Consider the following 20,707-nt stretch of genomic DNA (forward strand, 5'->3'; position numbering starts at 1 on the left):
GTGACTTGCTAGAGGTTTATAAGATGATCAGAGGAATAGATAGAGGAGACAGTCAGAGGCTTTTTCCCCGGGTACAACAGAGTGTTACAAGGGGACATATATTTAAGGTGAAGGGTGAAGGTATAGGGGGGGATGTCAGGAGTAGGTTCTTTACCCAGAGAGTGGTGGGGGCATGGAATGCGCTGCCTGTGGGAGTGGCAGAGTCAGAATCATTGGTGACCTTTAAGCGGCAATTGGATAGGTACATGGATAGGTGCTTAAGCTAGGACAAATGTTCGGCACAACATCGTGGGCCGAAGGGCCTGTTCTGTGCTGTATTGTTCTATGTTCTAAAAGTGAACCTGCACCAAGAACTGCATCAGTTCAATGAGGCAGTGTTACACTGTCTTCTCCACAGCATTCAGGGAAAAAGCAATGAACGCCACCCTATCAACAGCCTTGTCATGAACAAAAAATGTTTGTGGACTGGCCCTTTTCATTAAGCAGAAGTAAAAATGCATAGAATGTGCACAAAATTAAACATTCTAACTGTTCCTTCCCATTTGAGTATCACATCCTCCCAAAGCATAGCTGAGTTCTTTAATTTTCTGATAGAAAACTATGGCATCACAGGTCAAGGAGAAAGCTATGGGAAAATTATACACTTGTCACAGAGATGCTTAGACTCCATACATCACCAGTATGATGTCATAAGTCATTCAGCTTCTTACAGACTATATGCCATATCAGTGCATGAAACAAAGGCTCCTATCACAGCACGAAAGCAATCAAATTGTTTTGAATTTGAGCTAACTATCTTCCCCAGTTGAGAAACACCTTGTCATCAGTCCCTCAATTTGGCTTATGCTGTGATGACCAAAGTAACCTGAACATGTTTTTCAGCATTTCATTCAAATATCTTAAAACTATTCTCTCAATTTGGATTGAATCTGAGTATTTTAACACAGTTGCAGTTTTCTTAGGAAAACTCCATAGCAAGATCTGCATGGACAAAAGATGTTTTTTTTTAAAAAAGTCATGGCAACAATCGTGCAGCAAAAGGATGTCAATGTCAATATTTGTTTTACCTTTCTCCACTTCCCTAAGATTTACATAGTGAAGATTATTTGCATATTTATAGGCAACATGAATGGAATTCATAGGGTAGACTAAGTAAAACAATGTCAGCCCAGTATTTCGTGTTGGCTAAATATTACATTATCTTCCAGTGTAGTATACATTATACAAGCCTCAATGCTCAGGTAGACCAGATATTACAGTCAATTTGGGCAAATCGAGAAACAATTTCTGCTGGTTGCAAAGTACAGAGCTGGAGGCACCACACAAAAAAAAACTGACCTTTCAGAATTGAAATGCAGAATGCTTCAGGAAAAGGTTAGTGACAGTTTGAAATGCTTGTCTGCAAACAGCAATTGCTGCTTGATCAAAAATTAATTCTATAATGGAGACTGGTTGCCAAAGCTATTAGGTGACAAGTCATGCAGTTAGGTTGCAGATCAGCCATGATCTCAGAAAATGGCAAGTAGCCTCAAGGGTCTAAAATGAACTATTCATCTTTCTATTTCCCTGTGTAATCTTCCCTTAACACTGCCAAGAACTCTTACCCTACCCTTCTCCAGAGGAGGATACTCACCCATGACTTACATCATTACATGCAATGAGGAAGTGTGCACATCTGTGATTGGTATAGCATTGCTCTTTCAGATTATAGTTCACGTTATAAATTTCTAAAACCTTCCCATATTACTACACAATATTTCAGTAAGCCACGGAGATGACAAATCTATAAAATTACAGCATTGGCATATAAAACAAAATTATTATAGGCAGATGATAAACATTAAAAAATTCACAATATTGCTGCTACTTTTAATTCATTTATGGAATGAGTGTGTCACGTTCAGGCAGGCCTTTATTACCCACACCTAACTGTCCAGAGAGCAATTAAGTGTCAAACACATTGCTGTGGATCTGGAGTCACACCAGACCAGGAAAAGATGCTCATTGCCTTCCCTAAAGGACATTGATCATGAAACCATTGGTGACAATTGACATCACTGGACTCCAAATTACAAATATTCATTGAATTCGAGTTCCACGATCTACAGGGCATGATTCAAACTGGGCCTCTGTATTAACAGTGTAGCAATAATACCATGAGGCCATCACCACCATACAAATTCATTTTCTGAAAATACAACTTTAAAGTACAGATTGTCCTGTTTGATTTAAATTGTGTATATCAAGCAACTGCAGCCTTTTGCCATCAACCAACATTACATTTTTGCATCAGGTATGTTAACGTATTTAAAGATATATAATATTAACATGCAGAGGCAATATGACCTCGAAGTAGAAATTACCCCCGACAAATTTATTATAGCTCTTTGAGGTGGTAACAAACAGGGTAAAGGGAAGCCAATGAATTTCCAAAAGGGTGTATGATAAGGTACAGCACATCGGTTACTTTATAGAAGAACCTTAGATTTAGACTTTATCATGTGTGCTCAAGTATAAAAACACAGGAGCTTAATAAAAAGTTTTCATTGTTGCCAACTTAGGTACAAGAAAAACTTGAGATAAAAAGAAATAAGGAACAAAGTTAAAAGGTAAACACTACAATCCTTCTTAGCATTAAGTCAAAAAAAAAGAAATAAAGCTAAAAGTTCAAACACTGCAATCTTTCTTAAATGTTTAGCCATGGTGGGATCGCATTTCCTGCAAGGGCTTGATCTCCACTGCTCTGGCATGCTTTCCCCATGCTGGTTTGATCTCCCCTGCTCTCATTGCTGCTGCAGATATCAGGGGGAGCCTCCATCACCATGTTGGGCTCGCTCCTAGAAACTCAGACCAAAGTTGCAACCATGGCCTTCACCCACTACCATGCACCAACCACCAAAGCCCCAGTCTGGGCAACGTCCACACCGGACCTCTGCTTTCAGTCCCCATGTTGGGCATCAGGAACTCCGTCTCAGGTGAGGCCTGCAGCTGCTGCCTCACACTGGACATCTAGCCAACTGTCAAATTCAACAAATCCAAAACCACTACAGTCACTGCCTCTCCAGAAAGTTATTTATTAGAAAAAAAATACACGAAGAAAGGAAGAATGGACACAGTGGACAGGCCTACTCTGCTGCCACTTTGTAGCATGCGATGGGGTAGGTATGGATAGAGGGTCGACAAACTAATAGAAGACAGAAGCTGGGATCAGCTGAGTTGGGGAAGGGTGGGAGAGTCACCATTTTCAGGAATGGCAACGTAACTACTGGAGTGCCAGAGGTATCAGTGCCATGCAGGGCCCACAATTGTTTACAGCAATATATTAATGATTTGAACATGGAAAATGAATTTACTGTCATCACGTTAGCAAATTAAACATAAGTAAATAGGGGGCAAGGAAAGTAGTAAGATTGAGAGAATCTACAGGGATACTGACAGGTTGAGAGAACATGGGTGAAAACTTGGTGGAATATAGTGTGGAAAAATGAGGTTATGCACTTTGCATTGAAGAATAGTAGAGATTATCTAAATGGGGAAAGACTGCAGAAAGCTGCAGCAGATTGGGATTTAGATGTCCTTAAGCATATATCACAAAAAAGTTAGCATCCAAGTTCAGCACATAATAGGGAAAACAAGTGAAATGTCAAAAGAAATGGAGTAAAATTTGGAACTATCAGACCAACCACAATCTATTTGAATGACAAGTTGGGCCTACCTAAATGCTGCAATAAAGGGGACCAAAACTGTTCAAAGATAAGAATTACTGGTATTGGAGGCAGTTCAGATAAGGTTCACCATGCTAATCCCAGGTACGGAGGGATTTTCTTATACTGAGAGGTTGAGCTTTTACTCACTGGAATTTAGAATAAGAGAAAACCTTTTTGAAATATACAAGATTCTTAAGAGATGGATGCTAAGAGGTCACATACCTTTGTGGGAGAATCTAGGATGAGACAGCATAATCTCAGAATAAGGGGGGGGGGGGGTCACACTTTTTTTTAAAAGAGAGGAAATTTCTTCTTGGGGTAGTGAATCTATGGAATTCTTTTCTACAGAAGGCCATGGAGGTTAGGATTGTTAAGTATATTTAGAGTGGAAGTAAATAGATATTTTAAATCAGCAAAGTGTTCAAGGGTTATAGGCATAGGCAGGAAAGTGAAGTTGGAACTATCAGATCAACCACAATCACATCAGTAATGTTAGTTTCAACAGCATTATTTTTAAACTACTACCAGAAACAAAAAAGGGTGGCTACAAATTATTATTACAGGGCCTACAGTAAATGCAGTATCAGACATCTGAGGAGAAGGCAGGGCAGAAAGCACAATGAATGATTTTATTGCCAAAGGGAAAAGGTGTTGCTAAAAAAACACTGAAATGTGACAGATCAGAGGTTCAGCATTGAGTCTAATTAGTTATTTTCAACTACAATTTAAACTCTTGTTCACCTTTATATGAAGTGCAAGACCTGAAAAAATTTGGTGCAGGCACTGAGTCAAACTCATCCCATCTAAACTTGCTGTAAACAACTAGACACAGGGTCATAGGCAAATCCTGTTGCGTGTGCATAACATTTGAGCTACCAGCAAAGCTGAGGGCAATACATTCTAAATAAGTGCAAAGTGAAAAGGAGCTTCTGCAGCAAGGAATCTGTGCTCTCACAGCAACAGGCCAAATGCCGCAAAAGAAACAAGCAGTTTTGAATGCTATGTATCATAACATGGCCATCAGATAGTGTAAAACAGTTCAGGATAAAAGTAAGATATTGGTAAGAAGGTCTAATGAAAGGCTGCGACAAGAAACATGAACTCTTTCTTTCTCCACAGATACTACCTGACTTGATGAGTATTTAAGAGCAAGACAAAACCTCAAGTCTGGTCTCAGGAAAATGATAATCATCAACATGACACCACAGGCCTGATGTAGGGGGAAAAGATTCACATTCTTGTTATATTAAGACATTGTTCTGGACAATATGAAAGCTGCATCGAAGAATGGGTATCACCAGAACCAAAATAGAATGCAAAACAGTACAGCCCACCACATCTGTGCCACGACGCCATTCTAAACAATCTTATTTGCTTGTACACAATTTGTCTCCCTCTATACCCTGCATGTTCATGTGTCTGAGTACCTCAAACTTTGGTATCATTTCTGCTTCTACCACCTCCTCAGGTAGCAAGTTCCAGGCATCTACCACACTATGTAAAGAAAAAGTGCTTCACACGTCCTTTAAACGTTTCCCCCTCACTTTAAATTGATGCATCTCCGTATGGGAAAAAGATTCTGATTATCCATGCCTCAATTTCATATAACTTTATTAGATGGTCCGTCAGCTGTGACACTCTAGCAAAAACAATCCAAATATGTTCAACCACTCTTTATAGTTGATACACACCAAACTAAAACATCCTGATAAACCTTTTTCCACCCTCTTCAAAGCCTCCACATCATTACAGTGTTGAAACCAGAACTGCACACAATATTCCAAATATGGCCTTACTAAAGTCTTAGATAGCTGCAACATGACTCACAAACCTTTATACTCCACGTTCTGACAAAAGGCAAGCAGGTCATATGCCTTCTTTATCACCTTATTTACTTCTGTTGCAACTTTCAGAGGACTTTGGACTTGCGCCGAAAGATCTTTCTGTGCTCCTAAGGGCCCCTGCCATTTACTGTATACTTGTCTCTTGAATTTGACCTCCCAAACTGCATCACCTCACTTGTCCATCTGCCATTTCTCCACCCAAGTTTCCAACTGATTTATATCCTGCTGTATCTATTGCCAATCATCTTTATCATCCACAATTCCACCAATTTTTGTATTGTCTGAAAAATTAATTACCAGAGAACACCTATATTTTCATCCAAATCATTTACATAAAGTACAAATAACAGATGTCCCAGTACCGATCTTTGCGGAACACCACTGATCATAGACCTCCAGCCAAGAAAATATCCCTCCATAAGTATCCTCAACTTCTATGACCAAACCTTACATATGCTTCCTTTTACTTTTTGACCAATCTTTCAACATTGTCATCCAGGGTTCCTGAATCTTGCCATCCTCATCTTTCACCTTCACAAGAACATGCTGGTCCTGAGCTCTGATCAACTGGTTATTAAAAAGGCTTCCATATGTCAAACATGGATTTACCCTCAAATAACCACCCCAATTCTAATTTCTCTACTTCCTGCCTAATACTCTTATAATTAGCCTTCCTTCACTTTAACACTTTCATGTGAGGACCAGTCTTACCCTTATTTTTAACTACCTTAATGCTTATGGAATTATGCTCAATGTTTTCAAAATGCATCCTCACTGAAACTTTACCTGGCCAGACTCTTTCCTCCAATCCAGGGTCGAGTATAGCCCCTTCCCAGGTTGGCCCATCTACATTTTATTCAAGAAACACACAGATGTACCTAACAAATTCTGCCTCATCTCAGCCCCTGGTACTAATGGAGTCCCAGTCAATACTGGGTGAGTTAAAGTCACCACTATAATAACCTGTGTTTTTTTTTTAAACATCTTTCCCTAACATTTACATATCTGTTCTTCTACATCTTGCTGGCTATTGGGAGGGATATAATATAACCCCATCAGTGATTTTCTTCCGCTCTCAAATTCTATGGATTATGGCCTCCAGTAGACAAGCCCTCCTGGGATGCCTACTCTCCCAGCTGTGACATTCTCCTTAAATCACTAATGTGACTTCCCCCTCTATCCCATCTGGAACACTGAACTGCCAATCCTGTCCTCTCAACCATGTTTCCATAATGGCTGCAACATTATAGTTAATTGCACTAATCCAGACTCTAAGCTCATCTGCCTTACCGGTTATGTGCCATGCATTGAAAAACATTACAAATTTAGACTGCCAGTCCCACTGTATTCATTAACTTGGACCTTCCTGTTCTTCATATTAGACTATATTGCCTTCATTTCTACCTTTTCAATTACTGCACATGCGGAGTTACTACTCAGGTTCCCATCACCACCACCACAGCATACCATGTCCGTTCAGTTTAGGTGCAATCCATTCTTATTGTACAGGTCCTTTCTGCTCTGGAAAGATCGCAATGATCCAGATATCTGAAGATCTCCCTCCTCTACCAGCTCTTTTAGCCATTCATTCACTTGTATTATCCTATTTCTGGCCTCACTAGCACATGTCAGAGGGTAATCCTGACATTACAACCCTAGAGGTCCCACTTTTCAACTTTCTATCTAATTCCCCAAATTCTCTCTGCGGGACCTCATCTCTCTTCCTATTTCATTAGCACCAATATGGACCATGACCTCAGGCTATTCACCCTCCCCTTTCAGAATGTCATGAGCTCAGAGAGACATCATTGACCCTGACACCAGGGAGGATTCTCACTCACAGCCACAGAAATACCTGGACTGACTATACAGTCCTCGACCACTATTGCTCACCTACTCTTCAACCCTCCTCGCTATATAACAGAGCCAATCGTGATGCCACTGTTCCTTCTGTTCCCCCGCAACAGTTTCCAACATGGTATGTTTTGAAGGGAATAGCCCCGGGGCATTCCTGCACTGCTTGCCCATCCCTCCTGGTAGTCACCCATCTAACAGGTTAAACTTTTAGTGTGACTCCTGAAACTCTTATCTGTAAAACCTTCTGCTTCTTGTACACTCCTGAGTCCAACCACCACTCCAAGCAACCCATATGAGAGGATTTGCAGATGGACACATTTAGTGCTAACAGTTCAGGGACATTTGACCTCTCCCTGATCTCCCACATCTTACAGGAGCACTAGCATCATTGCAGAATATTAATGAAGAATGTAAGATTTAAATATATGGCAATAGTGAGAAGATAAAGTAGTAAGGTTATGAAAGGAGGATTAATAATCCTATTGAATTAGTAAGTAATCGGAAATAAATGAGATACATTCACAAGGGGGAGGAAAAGCAGTTTATTTTCATGTAAGGCTAGGAACTCAATACCCCTGCACATAGCATTGTCAGAAATGCTGAGTCTGTGCGGCTGTCTCCATGTCACAACATACTTTCTTTCTATTTACCACTTAACTATGTCTGGCAGTCTTTGAGAAGGGGATTATGATCAAAGTAGATTAGTTTTAAGTTACATCAATTAGATTACCTTATTGTTTAACTTTGCCCTGCTAAAGTTTAATTTAATTTATCATTTTAATTATGGGGTATTAATTTTTCAGTTAAGCGCTTGATGTCCTAACCTATTTTTTGTAAAGTCTGGTTAGGAACAGTTGTGCAATTTTGACGGTCATTGAATATTAATTTCACTGTGATGCAAATTCATAAAAGGCTATCTTTGTCTTACTAGCCGCTTATCATAACAGAGGAGAAATATTTCATTAAAAGATAAAGTTGTAGTGGTTTACAAACAAAAGTAGTAAGTCATATCTGCCAGGTGTTATTGGTTAAATGAAATTCAGAAATCTGGTAAAAACAAATGCCTTGATTGGATGTAGACTATTGAGCTCACAGGACTTATTTAACTTGTGCTGTCTTTACTGAATTGACTGCAAAACTATGCCTGCAGCAAGTGGCTCATGATAGGTGTCACATGGCTATTGTTAGATTCAATGTTTCTGCTGAGTTGACGACTTTTGGACCATATCAAGCTGCTATTTTACATCAGATGAGAGACTTTATATTATTGCAGCATCTTTAACTTCATAGGGGGTGCTTCAGTCAATAGATGTTTCCCTTGCTTGTGGTCCAAGATTAACATTCTTTCCAAATGCTTTCAAGTGAACAGTAGAACCTTAAGAAAAATGCTTTAAAGTGTTTGGACTTGACTATCCCTTTATCTCTTCCAAGGTGGTACTGATGTGAATGATCACAAGCAAAAACAAAATCGCCAGGCACATACCTGATCTAAGCAAAGCATTGTTCTGTATACACTACAGTTGCTCAAGTCCTGTCTCACTGGCATCACACAGCAGGATGATTTCATCATTTAGATCACAGTATTTCAGCGCTCACTGCAGTTATTAGATGTTTGATTTTAGTGAAAACTGCTTCATGTTCGACAACCCTATACCACTGTACATCCTTGACAGTCGATGGGATAGATCATGCAGCACATTGTTGTTGAAACAGTTGACAAATCCAACAAATCATTGCACTACTTTTAACATTTGTTGCTTGCCACATTGCTGCTATAGCTCTCACCTTTTGAGATTTAGGTAAAGACCTTTGTTATGATTACAGGACTTCAGGCATCTTTAATTGCCATTTTTCTTCAGGTTCACCCAACATGTTCGCTTTAAAGGTTACATGTAATTTTGATAATTCACATTCACAAACTAGCAGTTCATCTGCTATTGCTTCTACTCCAGGATGATCACTAACCATCTCATGCTCCCTGCATTTATTCTCCTTTGGAGCCATGGAAATGCTAAACAGAAGTGTAACAATCCTCATCTCCCTGTTATGAAGGTGTAGGTATAGCTTTATACTGTACCTTAAAGAGAGTGGAAGCTGGCACGGACCTAGGGAGGCACAGAGGGTGTTGAAAAATTTTAAAATGTAACATTTGGTTATGAAACAACCAGCTGCATTGCTGTGGTACGCAAATTGTAATTTGGCCAATCAACTTAAATTATGCCCCAAGATACCAAAGAGCACCAACAGATGGTCTGCAGAGCCTCTATGAAAGGGACCTTTTCATATTAGCTTAAAAATGTGTTGCTGGAAAAGCGCAGCAGGTCAGGCAGCATCAAAGGAGAAGGAGAATTGACGTTTTGGGCATAAGGGCTTATGCCCGAAACGTCGATTCTCCTTCTCCTTTGATGCTGCCTGACTTGCTGCACTTGTCCAGCAACACAATTTTAAGCTCTGATCCCCAGCATCTGGGGTCCTCACTTTCTCCTACCTTTTCATATAATACTTGTGAAGCAGGAGACTGAAGAAAAGACCTAGGAAAGTACAGATGAAGATACCAAGGGAATAGTGACAACTGGCTGGTTTTGAAATTTTTTGGTTAAACATAATGGGTGGGTGGGGTTATCAGATCAATATATTGTTGTATTACTGTATGTTGTACTGTATTATGTTTTAATACACCAAACTCTTTTGTTTCTCCTCAATTCCTCAATTCTAACAAAGAAAAAATTTGATTTGTTTTTCTTAGAGACAACAGCAATTACATTTCTCCATGCAGAATGCCATCTTGCATTTTAATCACTAACTCAAACATTCTGAATTTCAATTCAAATCATTAAACATTAAGGAATTTAAAGCAGACAATTTTTATGCGCAATTGTCTCATCTTCAATATTAGAGATCTTCAATACTCCAAATTGGATAGCCAGTTAGAGTTGTTTTTTTAAATGGAGAAAGAATGCAGAGAATTGATAGAGGTGATTTAAAATTATGAGGGATCCAGATACAGTCGACTGAAAGAAACCATTCTCATTTGTGGAAAGGCCAAGGGCACCAAATTACAGTGACTGTCAAAAGAAGATAATCGAGGATGGAGGACGGGAAAAATTTCTGGCTGTTATTTTGGTGGAACTGAGAAATAAGAAGGGATGATCACCTTTTTGGAATTGTATTATAGACCCCCCAATATTCAGAGGGAAACTGAAAAACAAATTTGTAAGGAGATCTCAGCTATCTGTAAGAATAATAGGGTAGTTATGGTAGGGAATTTTAACTTTCCAAACATCGACTGGGACTGCCATAGTGTTAAGGGTTTGGATGGAGAGGAATTTGTTAAATGTGCACAAGAAAATCTTCTGATTCAGTATATGGCTGTAACTACTAGAGAAGGTGCAAATCTTGACCTACTCTTGGGAAATAAGGCAGGGCTGGTGATTGAGTTGTCAGTGGGGGAGCACTTTTGGGCCAGCGACCATAATTCTATTAGTTTGAAAAAAGTGATGGAAAAGGACAGACCAGATCTAAAAGTTGAAGTTCTAAATTGGAAAAAGGCCAATTTTGACGGTATTAGGCAAGAATTTTCAAAAGCTGATTGGGGGCAAATGTTCGCAGGTAAAAGGATGGTTGGAAAATGGGAAGCCTTTAGAAATGAGATAACAAGAATCCAAAGAATGTATATTCCTGTTAGGGTGAAAGGAAAGACTGGTAGGTATAGAGAATGCTGGATGACTAAAGACATGAGGGTTTGATTAAGAAAAAGAAGGAAGCATGTGTCAGGTATAGACAGGACAGATCGAGTGAATCCTTAGAGCATAAAGGCAGTAGGAGTATACTTAAGAGTGAAATCAGGAGGGCAAAAAGGGGACATGAGATAATTCTATTTGCCAAAGCTAAGAAGAATCCAAAGCGTTTTTATAAATACATTCAGGACAAAACGATAACTAGGGAAAGAGTAGGGCCCCTCAAAGATCAGCAAGGCGGCCTTTGTGCGGAGCAGCAGAAAATGAGGGAGATACATAAACGAGTATTTTGAATCAGTATTTACTGTGGAAAAGATTATGGAAGATATAGAACATAGGGAAATAGATAGTGACACCTTAAAAATTCTCATATTACAGAGGTAGTAGTGTTGGATCTCTTGAAACACAAAGGTGGATAAAACCCCAGGAATTGACCAGGTGTACCCGAGAGCTCTGTGGGTAGTTAGAGAAGTGATTGCTGGGCCTCTTGCTGTGAATAGTCACAGGTGAGGTGCCGGAAGACTGAAGGTTGGCTAACGCAGTGCCACTGTTTAAGAAGGGTGGTAAGGACAAACCAGGGAACTATAGACAAGTGAGCCTGACGTTGGTGGCGGGAATCCTGAGAGATAAAATTTACAAGTATTTGGAAAGGCAAAGACTGGCTTTGTGCATGGAAAATCATGCCTCACAAACTTGATTGATTTTTTGAAGTAACAAAGAGGATGAGGGCAGAGCAGTAGATGTGATCTATATGGACTTCGGTAAGGCGTTTGACAAGGGTCCCCATGGGAGACTGGTTAGCAAGCTTAGATCTCATGGAATACAGAGAAAACTAGCCATTTGGATACAGAACTGGCTCAAACATAGAAGACAGAGGGTGGTGTTGGAGAGTTGTTTTATCAGACTGGAGTGGAGTGCCACAAGGATCGGTACTGCGTCCACTACTTTTTGTCATTTATATAAACGATTTGAGTGTGCGCATAAGAGGTACAGTTAGTAAGTTTGTAGATGACCCCAAAATTGGAGGTGTAGTGGACAACAAATAAGGTTACCTCAGATTACAACAGGATTTGATCAGATAGGCCAGTGGGCTGAGAAGTGGCAGATCGAATTTAATTCAGAAAGTGGAAGGTGCTGCATTTTGGGAAAGCAAATCTTAGCAGGACTTATACACTTAATGGTAAGGTCCTAGGGAGTGTTGCTGAACAAAGAGACCTTGGAGTGCAGGTTCATTGCTCCTTGAAAGTGGAGTCGCAGGTAGATAGGATAGTGAAGGCGGCGTTTGATATGCTTTCCTTTATTGGTCAGAGTATTGAGTACAGGAGTTGGGAGGTTATGTTACGGCTGTACAGGACATTGGTTAGGCCACTGTTGGAATATTGCGTGCAATTCTGGTCTCCTTCCTAGCAGAAAGATATTGTGAAACTTGAAAGGGTTCAGAAAAAATTTACAAGGATGTTGCCAGGGTTGGAGGATTTGAGCTATAGGGAGAGGCTGAACAGGCTGGGGCTGTTTTTCCTGGAGCGTCGGAGGCTGAGGGGTGACCTTATAGAGGTTTACAAAATTAAGAGGGGCATGGAGAGGATAATTAGACAAGGTCTTTTCCCTGGGGTGAGAGGCCAGAACTAGAGGGCATAAGTTTAGGGTGAGGGGGGAAAGATAAGAAAGACCTAAGGGGCAACATTTTTCACAGAGGGTGGTACATGCATGAAATTAGTTGCCAGAGGTGGTGGAGGTTGGTATAATTGCAACATTTAAAAGGCATTTGGATGGGTATATGAATGGGAAGGGTTTGGAGCGATATGGGTCGGGTGCTGGCAAGTGGGACTAGACTGGGTTGAGATATCTGGTCAACATGGACGGGTAGGACCAAAGCGTCTGTTTCCGTGCTGTACATCTCTATGACTCTAAATCAATGATTACATCAGGAGAAAGCTCCTTACACAGTGATTAAGAATTACAGCAGAGAGTACACGGTGGAGGCAGGTATCACCAGCATTTTCAAAAAGGGATTTGGAGAAATACCTGAAGGTAAGTTTTCAGGCTAATGGTAAGGGCAGGGAGAGAATTTAGCAGAATTTGTTCTGCAGAGAGCTGACACAGACAGCCAGCTAACTGGCCTCATATGCTATAATTATGCTGTGATTGTGCTCGTCCAGTCGAGATAACTTGTAATTCCTAATTTTTTGTAATTAAACCTTCTGATTTTCCAACTGTATCATCACCACTCAACAGGTGAGTGCAGTAAGCAAAGACAGATCAGTGATCATAAATAAAACCAAAAAAACTGCAGATGCTGGAAATTCTCCCAGTCTCTCCATATCTGCCACATCTGTCCTAATGATATCACCTTACGTGAGATTGGGAGCTCAAAAGAGTCTACTTTTTTCCTCAAACAAGGATTCCTGCCAGTGGCTGACAGGGCCCTTAGCTGTGTCCTGACCTATTTCCAACACTTCTGCTCTCACCTCTTCTCTTCACTGCCACATCACCAATAGGGTGCTTAAACTTTCAGTTGCTTGCCACTGCAAGACATTACCATATATCCTGGAAAACGTGTCTTGGGGCTGCCACAGTGCTCTACTGAGACTCAATGCAAGCTCGAAGAACAACATCTCATTTTCTGCTTGGGACCACTGCAGCCTTCAGGAGTTGATATAAATGTTCAAATATTTTCAGGCATTTACACCTTTTCTCATATCCTTTATCCACCCCAGGTCCTGTCATCACATGGGCTGCTTTCAGCACATCTAATCCATTTTATCCTAATTATGGTCCCCATCAACTTTTCTTCTTCCTGGCTTATCACTATCCAACCTTTTTCTGCCAGTCTTTCTCTTCCTGAGGGCTCCACCTCCACATGTTGCTTACTTGTTTACATGCCAGCTTTCCATAGCTATTACTAGTACTAAAAAAAGGGTCACTGGACCCAATGTTAACTCTACCTTCTCTACAGATCCTGCCAGACTGGAGTTTCACCAGACCAATGATTAATTTAGTCATGTCAGGAGCTTTGCAAAGTTCTTTAAGCTCTGATTATGTCAGGCATTGGGTAAACAGGTATACACTGCAGGTACGAGAGAATAAGATCATGTTTATAAATTATCAATTTCAAGATTACATTTCACTACTACTAATGTGTGAATAGGTATCAAGAACGTTGTTCCTATTCTCGCTGCTTGACATATCTTTATGAAGAAAGTTATTAGGACTTGAAGCAAAAAGATTACTGCAGTACCCTCTGCTGTTCAAAAACCTACAGTACACCATGTTCAGTAAAATCACTTCACTGTAAAACCTGCAGAGGGCCATCAATCCATGCTCTAGTCATTTTTGTGTGTGCACGCACACAATCATTTAACAACTGCATCAGATTAAATACCACTTTTGGTCACACTGCAGAAATCTAAAAAGGCTCCAATCTGAATAATCTAGAATTCTACCAAATTTAGCCTGCCGATGCTCAGTCAACAGTACTGAAAATTCCAACTCAGTACTGCTGTAATTTTCATGTGAGGATAATTGCAAGAATCTTTTCTACTCTATTAACTATAATGTCTGCTCAACAAACAAATTCTGATCCCTTCTTGTTTCTCATATACATGCCGCCTCCCAGTGACATCATGTGAAAACACAACATTTGCACATGTAAGTGGATGACAGAGCTCTACCTCACTATACCGCTCAACACCTCCGCTAAATTAAAGTTTTCAGACAATATCCATAGGGGAAAAGAGTAAGCCATTCAGGCCATCGAGAGGTGCTCTGCCATTCTCTATGATCACAGCTGACCATCCAATTTTGCTCCTGCTTTCTCCCCACACCTTTTGATCCCTTTTGTCCTGCTCCTTGCTCCTGTATGACATTCTTCTTGCTCTGAAGACCTCCACAACATTTCCTTTCTTCACACCTTAAGGTCATTTGGCACAGGGCTAATCTGCTTGGGAGTTGGTAGCAATTGGCATCTCCATTACTGGAATCCCCCATCTTCCAACTTCAGGGTCAATGAGAGCACCAAACTCAATAGGGAGCATTTCTGGGTGGACATTTTCAGCAGTTGTTTGGGCATCTGAAAAATTTCTCTCATTGTTTCAGGTAAAGGCACCACAACTTCAAACTGAAATGCAGAGAAATTTCTTCAGAAGGTCATGAAACTTTGGAAATTAAGACCAATAGGGTCATGAGCTTACTCAATTACTGATCAAAGGGTGAGACTGATAAGATTTTTAGATTCTTAAATAGGAATCAGGCAGGAAAGCAAAGGTCAAGGATAAGCTATGACATGACCAAGTGGAACAGGTTCAAGGGGCTGTATGGTCTACTTGTGTTCTTATTATTAAGGTCTCAGACGTGCAAGCTTGTGCAATTGCAAGCTCTATCACATCCCTGACCTTAAATTATTCCATCACTGGTGGTCATGCCTACAACGCTTGAATTCCCTCCCCTGTTGTGTTCTAGATTTTAATTCACTCCTCAACACTAACTTGTTCAAAATTTTTGGTTCTGTTGTAATATCACGTGTGGCTGATTGTCAAATTAGCTTTGTGAAATACCTTGGAATGTTTCACTACACTGGCGGGATATATGAAAAGACTGTTATTGTTATTCAAAGAAGAAATAAACATGCATGCCATATTGTACCTCTAACAGTTTTTGATGTCTCAAATCACTTCATAGCCAATTATAAATACTATACTTCAAAAGTGCTAACATATGAAAATAATAGCCTGTGCACACCAAGGACCAAGCAACAATTTTGATCTGCACATCAAAATACACAATGGCAGGGATACCATAGCAATAGCATACTTCAGCATCAACTCAAAATGGGAAGAATGGGTTCCAAATAGAATGATAGTTTGGGGTATACAGTGCTCGCATAGCACTTCTTACAATTAGACCAATTATATAAGTAATGTACGGCTTTTTTTTTTGCAAAATTATCATTCTTCCAAATTTGCTAGCTACCTGATAAGCAACTCTCTGCAAAGATGCAACCTATGCTGTAGATCAGTCAGAACATTGACTTAACATGCAAATCAACATAACTAAATTAACCTTTTATCAGTTACTTACAGTTGACTAGCACTGTTGAAATATTCTGTTTCCAACATTCTCAGGAAAAGCAAATGTACAGTATAGCAAAGTTCTTAGGTCCATTGTTTATTTGTCACCGTGCAGAATTGAGAAAGTAAATTATTCTGAACTGCTGCAGGTCAGCTGTGGTCACAAGGTCATGTTTCTGTTGCATTACAATTTGAAGATGCAAAGATTCTCCTTTTTCAAATGTGTTCTGACTGTTTACCAGGAAAAATGCTCTTAAATCTCTGGACAACACCACTCATACAAAGCAGTTTAATTATATACACGATATAGGATTGGATTAAGTCCTCTCCCTATTATCACCAAATTTTTGGATAGAGTTCCATCAGGCCTCCTTCACAGGCTAGCCACAATCTTGCAGTTCCCACCAATTCTGCCCATGGGGATCGAATTCCCACTGCTCGAATTTAGTCCACCTGCAGTACTTTATGGAAAAACCTAGTTACCCTGCTGGATCTGAATCCCTAGGTGCATACAAGAATTGTCTTGTGTCTTAATGGATTAAATCCTGCACTCAAACTCACATTTGAAATGGAATACTTAAATGTGTCTCCTTTCCTGGATACCTTAATTGAGAAACTGGCCAGTGGGTTTGTTACAACCACAAATCTACATTTAACTGGTCAGTTTGGATTGCTATAGATCAGTGCACTATAAGATTGACTCCTTATCAGCAACACTGCAAATAGGCCCCAACTATTTGGCCAAAAAAAGTCACACTACACCTGCTAGCACGTGGAGGTGGTTTGAGGCTCTGAAAAGGTTTTTTTTTGGATAAACCTGCTGGACTATGACCTGGCGTACTGTGATTTTTGACCTTGTCCAACCCAGCCCAACACCAACACCTCCAGATACATGTGATATGACCAGCTACATATTACAGGCAGCATCTAAAAAGCAACCTGCCAACTCCAGATCCAAAAAAAATGCATGTCAACATCTATAAATCATCCTGTCACAATTCACAAAGATGACTGAGCCCAATCTGAAACCAGGAGACAGTGAGGTTGCTTTTCCAACAGCCCAATCTGAAACCATCCAAGGCACTCCGTTAATGAATCTGTATATGGCACCGTTTTTGGCATTTTTAAACTGGCTAGCCTCTCTTCATACTTTGAAACCTGTACGTGCATGTGGACACTCCTGAATGAATGACAGAACATTGAAGTGTTATTATAATTATCTAGATCAAGTACAATTACTATTGTATTTTAAAGAAACTTGCTTATATTTTACAGTCACAGAAAACAGTTTAAATGCTCACTGAATTGGCAGGAGTATTCATTCTAAAAATGTCCTGTTGTGATCAGTGGAATGGAAAAACAAGACAGCAATTCTATTGTTTCCCACGATCATAACTTATTAGCACATAATTTAGTGTTACCTTCTACACCAAGACAACTCAGCAAATCATTAAGGGATGTATGAACATATATAACTCATGAATGTAGCACATCCACAACATTATCTATTAAAACCTTCAATTTTGACTACGGTTCACCATGATCACACCTCCGGTCCTCCACACTAGCTTTCTAAATTTAAGCCTACTATTGAATGGAAGCACCACATAGACAACAAGCACTTCCCCAGAGACCTCTGTGCAGTCCTGGCTAGCCAAGTTCTAGGAGACAATTTCACAACTTCTGGTATTTACCCCCCCCCCCAATCCCCCCACTACTTTCAATGCAGAAAGACATTTCAAAGCAATTCACAGAAGAATCAATCAAAATGTGACACCAAAATAGATAACAGGCAAGGTGACTAAAATATTGGGAAAAGAGGTATATTTTAAGAAATGCCTTAAAAGGAACAGCTAGAGACAAAAAAACTGCAGATGTTGGAATCCAACATAGACAAGCAGGAGGCTGGAAGAACACAGTAAGCCAGGCAACATCAGGTGGTGGGGAGGTCAACGTTTCGGGTGTAACCCTTCTTCAGGGCTAGGGGTGGTCAGGTGAACACAGGTAGAGGGCACGACCTGGTTGGTCAATGGAAGGAATGAATCCAGTTAGTAGCTGGAAGGAAGGTTTGATCAGAGGAAATGGAAGGGAGGATGGAGGAGGAGCTGGGAAGGGAAGTTAGTTGAAACCTGTTGGACTGTAACCTGGTGTTGAGACACTTCGAATGTTTTCCACCCCTGTCCAACACCGGCACCTCCACCTCCACCTCATTAAAAGAAAGTGAGGTCAAAATTCAGGGAGATTTGTGGAAGGGTTTCCTGAGCATAAGACCCAGACAATGGGAAAAGGAACATGGATGACAGATTATTGTAGAAATCAGTGTTGATTCACAACAAGAGCTGCCCTCTTCAATTAATGAATTACCTTTAAACCATCTTTAGGAAGCCGGTAACCAAATCTTGATGGGAGATCATCAAAGTTCTGTGTTTGGTTATCAGCGGAGTGCTGAAAAATATTAACACAAAGAATTAGTTTCAGACAGCCATTAAATAGTGCATTATATTATTAGATGTACAGTTTATATTAAAGTGATCAAAATGAGGCAAAAAGTGAGGCAAATCAAACTAGGAAGCATACTGCAACATTAATTCAAAAACAATTTTTGAGATCTGGGTAACAATGAAAAGCAATTCTCCCAAGTTCTGAAGAGGACTCAGGTCAAACTCAAAACACTAACTCACTCTCTCTTCACAGTCACAGTTGACCTGCTAGGTTTCTCCAGTGCTTTGTTTTTATTTGATTTAGATTAGATTAGATTAGATTACATTACAGTGTGGAAACAGGCCCTTCGGGCCAACAAGTCCACATTGACCCGCCGAAGCGCAACCCACCCATACCCCTACATTTACCCCTTACCTAACACTACGGGCAATTTAGCATGGCCAATTCACCTGACCTGCACATCTTTGGACTGTGGGAGGAAACCGGAGCACCCGGAGGAAACCCACGCAGACACGGGGAGAATGTGCAAACTCCACACAGTCAGTCGCCTGAGGCGGGAATTGAACCGGTGTCTCTGGCGCTGTGAGGCAGCAGTGCTAACCACTGTGCCACCGTGCCGCCCAGGAATTATCTATTGTTCATTCATAGTTGCTCAAAGAACACTAACAATCAAATAGCGTGGGGCCTCAAGAGCACTCAGTTACATTTACAATCAGAAAAACCGGTTTTCTTTCACTGAAATATACAAGTTGCTTTTTTGCAAATCTACAGTTCCTATAATTAATTTTTTTCCTGGTGCCATCTCACAAAATTATTTGTTAATGTAATTTAACAGGTTCCCTTCATTGAACTCAGGACGGCAGAACTGCTGACCCATAACAAAAATCTTTACACTAAGAATTAAACTCATCTTCATAAAACAGACATGGGATCAACTTCTTCCTGTATAACAATGTAATTTCATCATTGACTTTTCAGAGAAACCACCTCACTCAGCACAGACAAGAGATCACTGTCTCACTTTCCTAGGATACATAATTGGGGCAGCACGGTGGCTCAGTAGTTGGCACTGCTGCCTCACAGCAGCAGAGACGTGGGTTTGATTTCACCCTCAGGCAACTGTGTGGAGTTTGCACACTCTGGGTGCTCCAGTTTCCTCCCACAATCCAAAGACATGCAGTTTAGAAAGATTGGCCGTGCTAAATTGCCCGTAGTGTCCTGGGATGTGTAGGCTAGTCATGTGAATTACAGGGATAGGGACGGTCTGGATGGGAAGCCCTTTGAAAGGTCAGTGTGGACTCGATGGGCTGAATGGCCTGCCTCTACTCTGTAGGAATTCTATGATCTATGGGCTTATCCATACTGTGACCACCCCCCGGTTATGTTAAAGAATTTTGCACAAATTTATTTTGACAGAAATGCTGCCTTCCAAAACAAACTAAAATTTACATATTTTGCATTGCAATCAAAGTCTTGAATTTTTTTTATGATTGCTATACTTACTGCAATAATGTCACCTTCCACAGGCCAAAGGTGGAGAAAAGCAACAAAATACACCATAAAGCTTATGTGAATCTGTGATGCAGATAAAATCAACAACCCCAATGGCAAAATCATCTTCAAAATTTGCTGTAAAACCTATTCAAGAAAAAGAAAATTAAACATGTTTTATGTACAACAGACATTTACATAACACTTAAAATGAGCACTGTGAAGCAAAATGCACATTACTGAACCACATAAGCAGACATTTAGTTAGATGGCAAACAGTTTGGTCAAAGAGGTGGATTTTAAATGGTGTCTTAAAAGGAGGAAAGCAAAATAGAGCAAAAAGGTACAATTACGAAATTTCCAAAGTTAGGGCTGAGACAAGTGAAGGGACAGATACCAAAGACCGACTGAACAAAAACGAGGGACGGTTAAGAAGCCTAAATTAGATGTGCAATATCACACAAGGCTGAGAGTCTGTAGGAGATTTCAGAGCTAGAGAAGGGCAAGGTTATGGAGGGATTTGAAAATAGGAATGAGAAAGTTAAAACCAAGATGTTGCTTAA

The 20,707-nt window shown here is 40.3% G+C and overlaps 1 protein-coding gene across 1 annotated transcript in view; it reads right to left on the bottom strand.

The window, feature by feature from the left end:
- rnf13 (ring finger protein 13) overlaps window positions 1–20,312 on the bottom strand; it is a 213,358-nt gene extending 193,046 nt beyond the window's left edge. Inside the window, exons 1-2 of the mRNA XM_043702760.1 lie at window positions 20,157–20,312; window positions 18,576–18,656 (exon numbers count right to left, since the gene is read on the bottom strand). Coding sequence (XP_043558695.1) covers window positions 18,576–18,656; window positions 20,157–20,270 — 195 coding nt within the window. The 5' untranslated portion in view covers window positions 20,271–20,312. The remainder of the gene's footprint in view (window positions 1–18,575; window positions 18,657–20,156) is intronic.
- Between the last annotated feature and the right edge of the window lie 395 nt (window positions 20,313–20,707).

The sequence above is a fragment of the Chiloscyllium plagiosum genome, chromosome 13 (genome assembly GCF_004010195.1).
Source record: "Chiloscyllium plagiosum isolate BGI_BamShark_2017 chromosome 13, ASM401019v2, whole genome shotgun sequence".
Lineage (NCBI taxonomy): Eukaryota > Metazoa > Chordata > Chondrichthyes > Orectolobiformes > Hemiscylliidae > Chiloscyllium > Chiloscyllium plagiosum.